Genomic DNA, 12,806 nt, shown 5'->3' with positions numbered 1-12,806 from the left:
CATTGTAGATGCGCATTTTGGTAAAGCGGCTTATGTTTGGCTTTCGCCAGATGCTGCTAAGCCTCCCAACAAGTGCTGAAGACACTAATTAGACTAAAATATAAGCAAATATTTCGACTATATGGAAGATAGCCTTCTTCTGCGAAATAGAAAGCATAAGCTAAAACAAAGAAACAAATAAAAATCTAACTGACTTAAAAAAAATTCTATAAAAATCCAGATTAACTAAAAGCCAACATTAGCTGAGCCTTAGCTACATCACTCAATAAAAGTCTAGCTTCAAGTCTTACAACATACTTGACACCGAAGTCTCACATAGATCATACAAATCTCAGAGGGTTAACAAGCCGTCAGGGATTTGTTTGGACGTTTATCTGTATTTTTTTTAAATAAATGAACTGTAAATAGATAAATAAGCTAAGGCTCTGTTCTTTTTTTCTCCGTCTTAGTTTTCAATTTGAAATTATGTAATTTCCCCATGAATGGATATTACTTTTTCCTGCAGGTTTTCCCTCTTTTTAGAATGAGTGAGGTGTTTTTTTTGTTTGTAATTTGCTGATCTTTTGTATAGAACAGTTTTTGGTCTATTGTTAATTTTCTCCTCCAGCTAACTTGCTGTTATAATTTTATTTTGCATTAATCTTTTGAAAAGTGACAAACTAATCTTTTAGGTATGTGCAATTGCTTAATTTTGTAATTATTTATCTTTCTTCAAGTAACATTAACATTAACAGTAACAGTAACATTAATCTTTGCTGGTAACCTGATTTTACTGCAGAACAGATTATTGATGAAAGGTATTGTTTATAGGCAGGAAGTCCCTCAACACTTGCATTTCAATAGAATGAAAAATATGATCCCAGAACACAAAGCATTTATGTTTTCATCGCCTTTCTAAGAGGTTAAATACAACCTAATGTTGTATCAACAGTACTTAATATTATTATAAAACGCTTTCGTAATTATATTAAAAAAAAATCTAAAAAGCTTCCTAAAAAACAAGCAAGGAGTGAAATCGCGAAATGATTCCACATATCAAGGGGACTGCTCTCTTCTGAACCCCCCCCCCCCCCGCCCCTCTTTACGCTAAAGTTTTATAGTGCAAGGTTGTGTTTAACCAGTCGTTCTTACAAAATTGGGACAAGAAGCCAAACTTCAGCGTAAAGAGCGGGGAGATGAGGAGGGGGCAGCCACTAAACCATGAAAAGCTTCATAGTGGTTTAAATACGCTTCTTATTCCATGGCAACGGTCCTTGTGTTTAAGCAGTAGTCCTCAAAACATTAAGAGAAGAAGTCAAAGCATAAAAAGCAGGGGTTTCAGAAGGGAGCAACGCGCCTCATACATGGAATAATTTCACCTAAATTTTAATATCGCTCCTTACTTGTTTTTAACATATTTTTTTAAAAGAAAACTTTGCTTTTAATTTAATTGTCGTCGTTTTCAAATCATGCCCATGAGACATGAGGACATCCAAACCACCTTAGTCACTCTTACATTACTCATATACTGAATAAGATATAACTACTTGGCGCACAAACAGCAACGTTTGGCACCTCATCACAAAGCTTTATATCATAAACTATCATTACTTAGCTACTCGGAGAATGCCAAGCAGTAATACGTAATTTTCTTTTCTTTTCCTAAGCCCTATTCACATATGGGGTTACCTACACATTAATTTCGAGCAATCCTCATTTTGGACCAATCAGAGAACAAGTAGCAATTTATGATCGGTCAATAACTATTACACCAGTACATTGATGTCTAGCTAAGCATGTATAAGAATTGGACTGTGATGACTATCCTTCTACCCAGTACTGAGCTTATTGACAACTTTCAACGTAATTTGGACCCAGTCGTAAAAAATCTCTTAAAAACTCAAACAAAAATAAGAGAGAAAAATCAAATTTACCTTATTTGTTCTCCTGGTGGCAAAAAGAATATCTTCCTTTAACTCAAAGTCTTCCACATTTGTGACAACTATCTTTGAATCATCACTTTGGAAATATGATTCTGATGACAGGACTACATGATCACTACCCGGAGTTTCATGAGATACATACAATACGGAAGGTACGGATATTGAATCAACGAAAAACGATCGAACAAACTCCTTGACAATTGACCACTCTTCACCAAAGGTGGTGCTTACATAGAGCTGGAAAATATATATAATGCAAATAAGTTACACCAGTCTAACCCTTGAAGGAGGGGAGATCAGAATATTCATCCTATGGAACAGGAGGTTCCATTAGGGAGGGCTTATGGGGGAAATGACCCCTGATGAAAAACAAGAAATTTACAAATTTATCAAACAAGAAGAAATTTAGACCTCGGTAAAACAAAATTAGCCACTCTCCCTAGAAATTTTCTGATAGTATACTTTGGGGGAGGGGGGGGGGGTGTCAAAACACAAAAAATTACATTTATTTTGGTCTAAATTCAAGATTTCTTTTTGGATCATCAAGGAAAAGGTTATATTTTATCGTCTGGGTGGAGACTTGCCCCCTCTTACATAGGGCAACTTACGATTGTGTTCCTTCTCCTTTTCATCACGCCTTTTGATTTTATTTGACACAATTTGTATTTCTTTAATATTTTATTCCTGGTGGTTTTTAATATTGCATTTAGGGTAATGTAAATACTAGGAAAAGATACCACCCCTCTCCTTGCTCCCGCTTTTTTATATTAAAACCCAACTTATACATTAAAAAGCTTCGCCAATAAGCGCGGCCATCTAGGTGTACTTTCTTTACGTGATAAAATAGATTCAGTACTTATCGGTTAGTTGGAACACAGGCGAGAAGTGAAGTCTGGTTAATGATAATGAAATAAACAAAATACGATAAAAATTTAATAGTTTAGAAACAAATTTGGGCTATATATTTGTTCATTAGGGAGGTGGGGGTAAAGCATAGCATATATTAGATACATAACCTAACCTAGGTACCCTTTTTTGCCCCTTCAACAACAAAAAATAAAGTTTAAATATTTTTCACTGAGTGAGTAATACCTCACTAGGCAGAGGAAACATGTTTTTCATTAGGATCTTTGAGATTCTATATGCGGTTCTTGTCGCGTGTGTTACAGCTAACCGATAAGTACCATAAATTCTTCCTCAATTTGAGACAAAAGCTTCTTCAATTAGGCAGAATTAATTGCAATACTTCCAAAATAAAAAGCACTCCACTTCAAATTTATAGAGAGAGGGGGGGGGGGGAATCTGTATACTCAAAATTACAGACTTAATTTTTTCGCAAAACTTTTCGAGGATATTTACAGGACAATTCTTCCCTTGGAAATGATATTCCTCTAACGTTTAACCTTTGTGCAGGTAAAAATGTGGATGTGACCTTTTTTTTCAAATTAAATATATTTATGTGGCGAGAGGGGAATTATTAGTCCCTTTGTATTTATATCAAATGCTTAGTCCAAACATATTCTTCCAATCAAAGGGATGTTATGAAGTGGGTAAATCCCTCCCCCCCCCCCATCCTGTTTGATATGAAGAATCTCACGGAAATTTACTGTAAAATGCGCTTTTTAGGCGTCTAGCACCCCCCCCTCCTCTTGTAAAGATATCCCTAGTTGGGCCAAAGCCTTTTTTGCCCAAAATGGAAGAAATGAGTGTTTTTCTGCATTACAGTTCCTTTTGTAACAATAAAAGGCACTATATCTTGGAATTTCCGTTCAAACGAGTCTGTAAAAAAAAAAAAGAAACAATTAAACCAGGAAATGTGTTTTATCAGAAAAAAAAATATATAACATTGTGATTCTGTGTATAGTAGCATATTTTATGCTGCAATTTCCATCAAGATTAGCTCTCTTTTTGGGAGATGAGACGGGGGAGGGGGACGTATGTTTTTTCATTGTTTCAAAAAACTATGCAAATGTTTTGTACTAATAACTTCTAATGGACATCTTTAAGCATAAGGGTTTTATATACTTTGAGACATCATAAAGCAAATTCTTTCAATGTACTTGATGTTAGGAAATTCCGTTTTTTTAGAGTTCCAGTTATTATTAGCACAGGTAACTCTTTACTTACAGTAAAGCCTATGCCACTATGAACTGCTAGATTTTCTCCCCTTACTTGTTTTAACAACATAATCTAATTGGTTACTGAAGTTTAAAATTATTAGTTGGCTGCTTAGAAGACACAAACAAACATTATATCTACACAGTTTTTTTTTGAAGCACCAATTGAAATTCTTGAAGAGTAGAATATTTCAAGACTTGTGGTTTTTTCAATAAGATTAAATTTAATATCGCAATCTCAGTTATAGGATAATGCAGTAGAATGGCGATCAGATAAGACTATCTCCTAAGCGCGGCAACGTAAATTTACGACGAATTAACGTTAAAGATTTATGTTGTCGTAAATTGACGTTGTCCCTTCTTTTTCCCGCCTTATACAGTATGTACAGAGTAATCGAAATGTTCTAAAAAAAGAAACATTTTCCTTAATAGGTACCCACGGGGGGAGTCCTTCGATCCTTGTTTTACTACATCTATCAGAAGGTAGATACCAGAAAAAAAAAAAAATCAAAACAGTGTGTGGAGTTTTTTTGTGAGAATTTTGATACAGACAACACATACGTGTCCAAACTTTCTTTTTAACTTCAGAGCCAAGCTTCTAACTGAAGCCTATTGAAGGGAGAAGCGATTGACCGTGTTTTTAAAACAAAAATACAAGAAAACTAGGAAGGTCCTTGAGGAATATGAAATGAAAACACATTTATTTCTAATGAAAGTCAAGTGCGACGGTAAAACTTAAAACGTAAAGAAATTATTCAAATTAAGATGGGTTCTGCTGCTCCTATTGCTCCCTCCCAGCTTTTTACGCTTATGTTTAAGTTAGGCTTAAAAAAATAGTTAAAAAGAAGGACAGAGTTTTTCTTTGCCTTTCTCAGATATCAACACTTACCCGGCGAAATCTGTCCACACTGTCATAGACTAATATTGTGCTAGGTGTCTGTGGATCAAAACTGATATCTCCAGGGGAAAAATTCAACTGATGCCTGTTGACACTTCGTGCAAAGTCTTTTGTTGTAAACAGGACACGGTGCTTTGCATCAACAAATACATACTAAAAAATAAAGACAAATAGAATTAGTTGTTCTAAAGCTAGTCTAATTAAGAACTTATTCCCTTTCTATTAAGCTTAAAGATAGAGGCTTTTCTATTAGTGTAAAAAAAATGTCAGTATTTTTCCATAAGCTGAACTAATCATAACTAAGCTGGACTAATTTGGGACAGGAATATTTCGTTTCAAGTTTCTACTGTTGCAAGTTGATACTGTTGCTTATCTGGGGATACCGTATTGTGCTTGAGATCGGAGTTGATGCTTAATGTTAAATACTCAAGATAACTTTTAGAAGGCACTTGGTTCAATAGTACAGTTACGTGGTATCTATCGTATGATATTTTAGGTTCCCTTTTTGAGGCAATTGTCCTTCTGCAAGTTCCCTATACTTCCCTTCTTTTTCAATATTTTAAAGATGGGTCTAGAACAAGCCTAATCGGTCTGCTCGGGTGATCCCTTATCAGCTTTTTTTCACGAAACTATCCAAGTATTATAAAAAAAGTGCTGCGACGTGAGCATTCATGCCATACTTGAGTAATTCCAAGAACACCTCGGACTGATTAACCGAATTAAATGCAGCTGCGATATCCACGCTCCACATAAAGAGGGAGGACCCCATTCTGTGGGCTTTGTCAGTAGATTTTTTTAAAGTCTATGCACAAACGCGCAACTCAGATTTAGGCAGAATCCGAACTGACGATAATCCAATCTACATTTCCCCAAAATATTTGGGAGAAGTAGCTCGAGGATTTTACAAAGAACACTAGAAACGGTAATTGGTCTATATCCTGTGCACTGAATTTGATTTTTCCCTTTTGGAGGATATTTGACAGAACACCAGCAAGCACCAGCACAGAATGAGCTGGGGGCCACACTGCAATCGGGCCATATTTGGAACAGAGGATAGATATGTTCACACAGAAGGTCAGTTCCAAGCCGTAGTTTATACGGACAAATACCATTGAGACCAGGTGCCTTTCCGCGTTTTAATGTGCCTACTATTTTAACTACAATCAATTTAGATATCACAAAGGTATTTTGCATGTTTAATAAGGTTTCCACATTTAACACAATCCAGCTGAAGCATTTGGTCTTTGGAAAAGAATATTGTAGATTAATGCCTTAAGCACTTCTTTTCCAGAACATCAGATGAGCACGTTTTTCCAATGGTCTGAGATCTCTTGGTCTGATGGTCTGAGACTTTCGGATTTTTGAGGCTTGCATTGAAACTGTATCAGCTTCTTCACTTTTTAATTTTTCCATCAGATTTAAGTAATTCTTTTTTGTGCTCCAAAACAGCCGGAAGGATACTCCCGATCTTGACTTATGGGATTCCTTCCAAATATCGTACCACAACATAGCATGTTTTTTCGCTCGTTTGACTAGAGGACACTTGTCCCGACCTGGTTTTTGAGAACCAGAACGGTCCTTACAACAGGGGATGGTTAGGTTTTCTGAGGTTTTCAGGGCATGGTAAATTTCTTCAAAGTAGATGTTGAAAGCGATCGAATCTTGGACACAGTACAGTAGTAGCTGGTACGGCAGTTTATTTTTGCTCAGAATTTTGTCACAAGCGTGTTGATACAGAACCGTGTCAGTTTTTTCCGACTCAGTTCTGATAGTGTTTGTTAGTTGGGTGTGTGGCAGTAGATTGAAAGGTGACACTTGAAGATAGACCTAAATTGTCGCTACGGATATGGTCGGGATCTACCTTTATATTTTCTATACATTGGAAGTTTGTTACCACATGGTCAACATTACTCGTAGAGCCACTATTATGTATACAGGTAAGCTACTGAGCTTTGTCACAAAAGGATATTCTATCCAGGTCTGAAGCTAGAAGAATGTTTGTTAGTTTACCAGGTAAGGAGGGGTTGCACTGGAAGTCTCCAAAAATTAGAAGGTGCCTATTCCCGATCCTACACAGGAGTCTGCTTAAACAACTACACGCTTCAGCATAGCCTTACTCAGAACGAACAATATTCCAGTTTGCTGGAAAATATATATCGATGAGCAAGAAGTTAGTTGGTCCAACAAATTCCACGGAAGTAAGGAAGTTGCATTCCTCATAAATCTTACGGGGATCTGGTCGTTGACTATAACAGCAGATTCAAATAAGAAACGGAAGATCAGTAGGTCTTCAACACGTAAATTTATTGCTTGGTTTCATGTAAGAAAATAGATTTACGTGGAAAGGAATGGAACAGAGCAAAATTGTCCTTGGTGAGCAAGTGAAAGAAGGGGTAGTTAATACAACTGAATAGAATTTAGCCAAACTGAGCAAATGGTATTGACTGCATAAAAAAATTGATTCCAAAAAATGAAATCAAAGAAATGAAGATTGCAAATGGGTTCTTTTAAGGTCAACAAAAATACTGGACAAAACGGTGCTAGGCGCCCCCCCCCCTGGCAGAAAATTCCCCTACATTCAAAATTGAGAAGCCACAGGGAAAGTGTAAAATGGGTACCTCGAAATGTCAATAAGATGTCCTAAGAGGTGACAAAATGACCAGATCTCCGAATTTTCTAATGCGATTTAACAAGCCCTTTTCAGTAACAAAGTAAAAAAAAAAAAAAATGGAATGAAACAGTTCATCACATTTTCTGAGCAAAAACAAAAAATGGACAGAACTTCATATTCCAAACAAGCAGGCAATACTTTAAGTAAACAAGAAATAAAAAACCAAAGACAAGAAAATCGAGAATAGGGTTTCTATAAGGCCAACAAAAATACAGGAAGCAAAGAGACAATTTTTTTTTGTTAGGACAACTGCTTCCCTTCTTCAGCATTATAGAAGAAAGTCTCAAGAAGATATGTTCACTTTTTCTGAGCAAAAATGCAAAGAAAAAGACTGAGCCCCTGTCCTAGAACCTGTTTTGATATCTGGTCCTTTTGTTGCCCCTTAGGGCATCTGATCAACATTTTGAGGTACCTATTTTATAATTTCGTATTCGTATTCCTTTAATCAAATAGCTTTCGTAGCAAACAAAACTGAACCCTAAATTATGCTATTTTTACAATGCATTTAAGAAAAAAAAATCACATATTTAATGCACTAACAAAATATTGTACAAAGGAATAGGCAAATCTGTTCGCTTAGCACTTGACGGATTGCAGTCTGTTCTGATGCCTGGTGAGTTTGGGGGTCGGTGCGGTTGGAGGAAGAATTGAGCGATGTTTCTCTTTTGACATGAGTGATTTCTCGAATCTCATTATCAAATCGTGTCCTTGGGCGAGGCAAGCTCATACCCACAAGGGCATGCTCGTAACTCACAGGCCTGAATCTAAGAATTATTTTAGTAGCATGTTTTTGAACATGTTCTGGTTCCTCTGATATGAAGGCAATTTTTTTTGCTTGAGGACCCCTGAAAGAACAATATTGTTTGAGGATTGTCATGAGATATGCTGTGTACCCCAATAAGAGCTGACGATCTGAGAAACCCAGCCTTCGCATACTCGTTAAACTTTGGATTGAGTAGTGTCCTTTGCATACAATATTGTCTATTGAAACGTAGAACTTTCGATTTCTGCTCGTTCAGTTGCAGGCTATTAGAATTACACTGGTTAACGAAGTCCGAAAAAACTGTTGGTTCAAACTGCTGTTTTGCTACTGCGTTTTCTACTATGTATTTGAGAAGCGAAGACAAGTCGTCAACGAACTTGAAACGCTCCTCAAATTCTGCAAGGATTTTATTGATGACTGCGAAGAATAAAAGGGCAGCTAGTTTCGTTCCTTGGGGACAGCCACAAGTAAGTTCGGTCCACTCAGAGCGGATATCATCGGCAAATAACGGGTATACCGATTGCCATTGCCCTCGCAGAAAATCTCTCACTAATAGCAGCAAGATTTTTCCAGCTCCCATCTCTTTTAGATTTGTCAGTGCAATGAGGTGCTCTTAAACGAATACGAATACAAGTCCTTTTCAGTAACAAATTTAAAAAAAAAAAAAAAATGGAATGAAACAGTTCATCACATTTTCATCACATAAAAATGGACAGAACTTCTTATTCCAAACAAGCAGGCAATACTTTAAGTAAACAAGGAATAAAAAACAAAAGAAAAGAAAATCTGTGATTACTCAATTTTGCGCACGAGGAATTTTTCCGGGGGGGGGGGGGAGGGTCAATCCTGGACGGAACAAGACATATATTTCAGGAAGGTAACTGCGCCAGGAGGAAAGTTACAAAAATGCAAACAAAACTGGATAAAAATAAAATAATAAGAAGAAACAACACTGAAAGCAAAAAGCAAAACAAAATAAAAACCCAAAATACAAAAATATAAAACTAAACAATGCAAAAACCAGCAACAGGTTAAATTTAACAGAATTCCGAGTAAAAATTTTCAAAGCAAAAAAAAAAGTTTCAAAAGCAAGCCACTCACCAATACCTACAACTTAACAAAAACAATACTAATTGCTTAATAGGCAAGTTAGGCAATTAGCCAAGTTCTTTTACTGAAATAGAGCTAAACTCATACCATCAAATCCCCACCTTGTTTAAATATTTTTTTTGCAAAGCCTATTAGGTAGTTGATGATTGTCTGGTATGGAATTGGGGTCAGTGGTGTGAATCCATAAGCTCAGCCAGAGTCAACACAGCTCCAAGTAGATACCTGGTGAAATATGGGGAAAAATCCAGGAAGCATCAGATATTTGCCTCCACCTATCCATTGCACTCCCAGCCAAAGGCAGAGGATCAGGAAATTGGTACCTGTGCAATATGGACCATTGGTCAGCATGCAGAGTTTTTTTTGTAAAGTGAGTTTTTTTACAAGGCATACAAACACAAGGCTTACAATCATACCTGAACCACCATTGGGCACACTAATAAATGTTTACTGCCAATTATCTTATGATAGATGTGAGGACTGCTGAATATGTTATTCATTTATTAATGATATCAGCAATATTACCAGAAATATTGCTGTAAAAAAGTTATACAATACAAAATGAAAGAATTTTGAATTGATCAGGGGGATCAAACATTATGAAAAGCTTTTAATTGGTTGTGGTTTGTAAATAAGAGAAGAGAACAAGGGATGTTGTGATCTGGTAGGGGAATTTATGTAATATATTGTGAGTGAGTTAATTTTCAGTCGTGGGCTCCTTGATAAGTTTATACTTTGGTGGAGTAAGAATTGATGATGCTATTTATATTGAATTTAGAATCACTGATAAAATATATATCTAAAGAAGGCATTATACTTACATGGCTTGAAAATTTTGGATGATTATGAAAGCTTGAAATCAGTGCAGGAGAATTATCTTCAAGTAGAAACAAGTCATCCTTCTTTTCAAAGTTTTTTCCATTGTCATAAGATATATAAATAGATGATGTTTGATTTTTGTAAGCTGTTGGGTCTTTTGCATGACAAACAATGACTTTAGTGTTCTCACCAGACCAATGAACTGTCAGCAAGAAATGGGTATCATTAAGAAGAAACTGGAAAAAAGAAGAACAGATCAATTTAAATCCCAAAGAAAGTGCATGGAAATATAAGTATTATGGCAATTCAATATTGATCAAAGTCAAAATATCCCCACACTCCTGATAAAATTCTACTTAAACTTTTGATTGTGCCTACCCCTAGCTCATAGAAGAATTTACAAACAGGGGGGAGGGGTGATTCTCCATCCACATAAATCAGTCCAAAGGATACTTCCCCTATATAAAAATTTACACTCAATATTATACTTTTTCCAACTTGGGCCTTTACCTTATAAACCAAAATGAACTACCTCTTCCCAGGGGATCATTCAAAAGTGAAAGTAAGCATTGCAAAGCTAATTTCAAAGAATATTTGTAATACTTAATTTTGTTTGCTTAATCCTCTTAAAAAGTTTCATCTGTAATTGAAATGCTCATAAGCTTCAAAGTAATATTTTGTGATTTATTATCTTATATATTATGGATACCAGAATAATAAAATGTGTCAACTTCAAAATTTTTTTTAAAATAATTTCATTAGCATTTGTATAGCTTTCTTTTCTCCAAACATGAAATGTATAAAGAACAAGTACAACAAGCTGTGAGTATAAGTCTGACATTCTGCAGTCAGGGTTGCCAAAAAAGTACATTCACACTATTTGCAATATATATTTTTCCAAAATAGTACCAAGAAATTTCTGAAGACAATGCTTTTTTGCTGGTAAAACAGAGGGTTTCATAAAGTGAAGTGGCAATCCTGGAAGCACACTTGCATCATACAAAAAAAACAAAATCACGTTATTCTCCATGTTAACTGTTAATACTAAAAAGAAATGTAGACAATATTCCAAATTTGATGGCACTTAATTGTTTCTTTATTAAAATTAAATGTTTCTTAATTGTTTAATTTCTTAATGTTTAATTAAGAAATTAAATGTTTCTTAATTAAACTATTCCCATGTGCTTGACCCATTAAAAATACATTCAGCAACAATACTTTAAAACTGGCTAAAACGAGGGACCATTTGAAAATGATAATATTTTAATATTCTTAAAAAGCACTTGAAATCCAAGTAAAACTTGGATACATTTTTCATTTGGTAGTCTTAATGGTTAAGAAGGACTAAAGCCACAATATACTATCTTAGTGTATCTTACAGAGGCTACATCCTGACAGAAGGAAAACATAACTCACAGAAGTAAGGCAAGTGCCCTCCTATCTAAATATTGATAGCAGAAATGTTTACATAAAATAAATAATCAAGGATCTATGGTCAACAATTGACATTCAGTAAACCAATCTCCATCTTGTTTTCAATTTATTTGGTAAAAGCAATATTTGAGTCTTTAAGCATTTAACTTTCACACCTTTTAAGTTAACTTAGTGACAAAATTGAGTTGGTCCAAAAACATTTATTTGCAATCATTTATGAAGAGAGAAAATCCTTCATTCTTAAAGCTGCAAACAATACCACCTTAAAAGAAAGGAGGGATATAATTTGCTTGCATTTTGTTAAGTCTTCTATTCCTAATCCCTATACTGAGGACATTTCCCCCAAATTTCACAACCCCAACTCCCCTGCATCCTTGGCAACCCTAACTTACTCTCCAATCCATGCTTTTACCAAAAGATTGCAAAAAATTTTTATCCCCTTTACTTCAGAACACTATTAATTCCTGACATGCAACCTCAATCAAAATCAGCTCCTTTGTTGCTTTTTTTAGTTCATGGTGCATGGTCACAGTAACCATTCCTCCTTTTTTTCTATTTTTGATGCTTATTTGAGCTTATTTAGTTGTTTGCACAGTCCTTTTTGTAATTATCAATATTTCTGATTCTTCTCATATCCTTAATGATTTTGACCTTTTGATTTTTGCAGCATTGGACTTGGACAGCAAATTTGGCTTGTTTTTTTTTTATAGGTAGTAGCAGCACCTTTATCCAGGCTACTGACAAATTTTTATGTTCAGTACCTTGGAAATTGGGCTTTAAATTCATATTTTTTAAATATATCTATTAGGGTTGTTACATGGATGATGTAGTTTCACTTTGGAATTATGGGGAAATTGAACTTTGGGTTTTTTTTTAAATTGTCTTAATACTCATGATAGAAATTTGCAGTTTATCCTAGAAATTAAAAACAAATTATTGTTTTTAGATGGGTTAATTATTTGCACTACTGATAAGCTGGACTTTATTATCAATAGAAAACCAATGCAAAACAATAGATATCTTCATTGTAAATTAAATCACCCCCCACAAGTTGAGAGAACAGTTGTAATTTCTC

The 12,806-nt window shown here is 35.2% G+C and overlaps 1 protein-coding gene across 1 annotated transcript in view; it reads right to left on the bottom strand.

The window, feature by feature from the left end:
* The window catches only part of LOC148950640 (uncharacterized), a 140,387-nt gene that overhangs the window by 109,187 nt on the left and 18,394 nt on the right, over window positions 1-12,806 (bottom strand). Inside the window, exons 2-4 of the mRNA XM_089092532.1 lie at window positions 10,300-10,533; window positions 4,929-5,090; window positions 1,914-2,159 (exon numbers count right to left, since the gene is read on the bottom strand). Coding sequence (XP_088948658.1) covers window positions 1,914-2,159; window positions 4,929-5,090; window positions 10,300-10,533 — 642 coding nt within the window. The remainder of the gene's footprint in view (window positions 1-1,913; window positions 2,160-4,928; window positions 5,091-10,299; window positions 10,534-12,806) is intronic.

This window comes from Artemia sp. Qi Xiang Cuo, chromosome 7 (genome assembly GCF_049724085.1).
Source record: "Artemia sp. Qi Xiang Cuo chromosome 7, ASM4972408v1, whole genome shotgun sequence".
Lineage (NCBI taxonomy): Eukaryota > Metazoa > Arthropoda > Branchiopoda > Anostraca > Artemiidae > Artemia > Artemia sp. Qi Xiang Cuo.
Note: the sequence above shows the minus strand (reverse complement) of the source record. Positions and strands in the feature narration are given on the sequence as shown.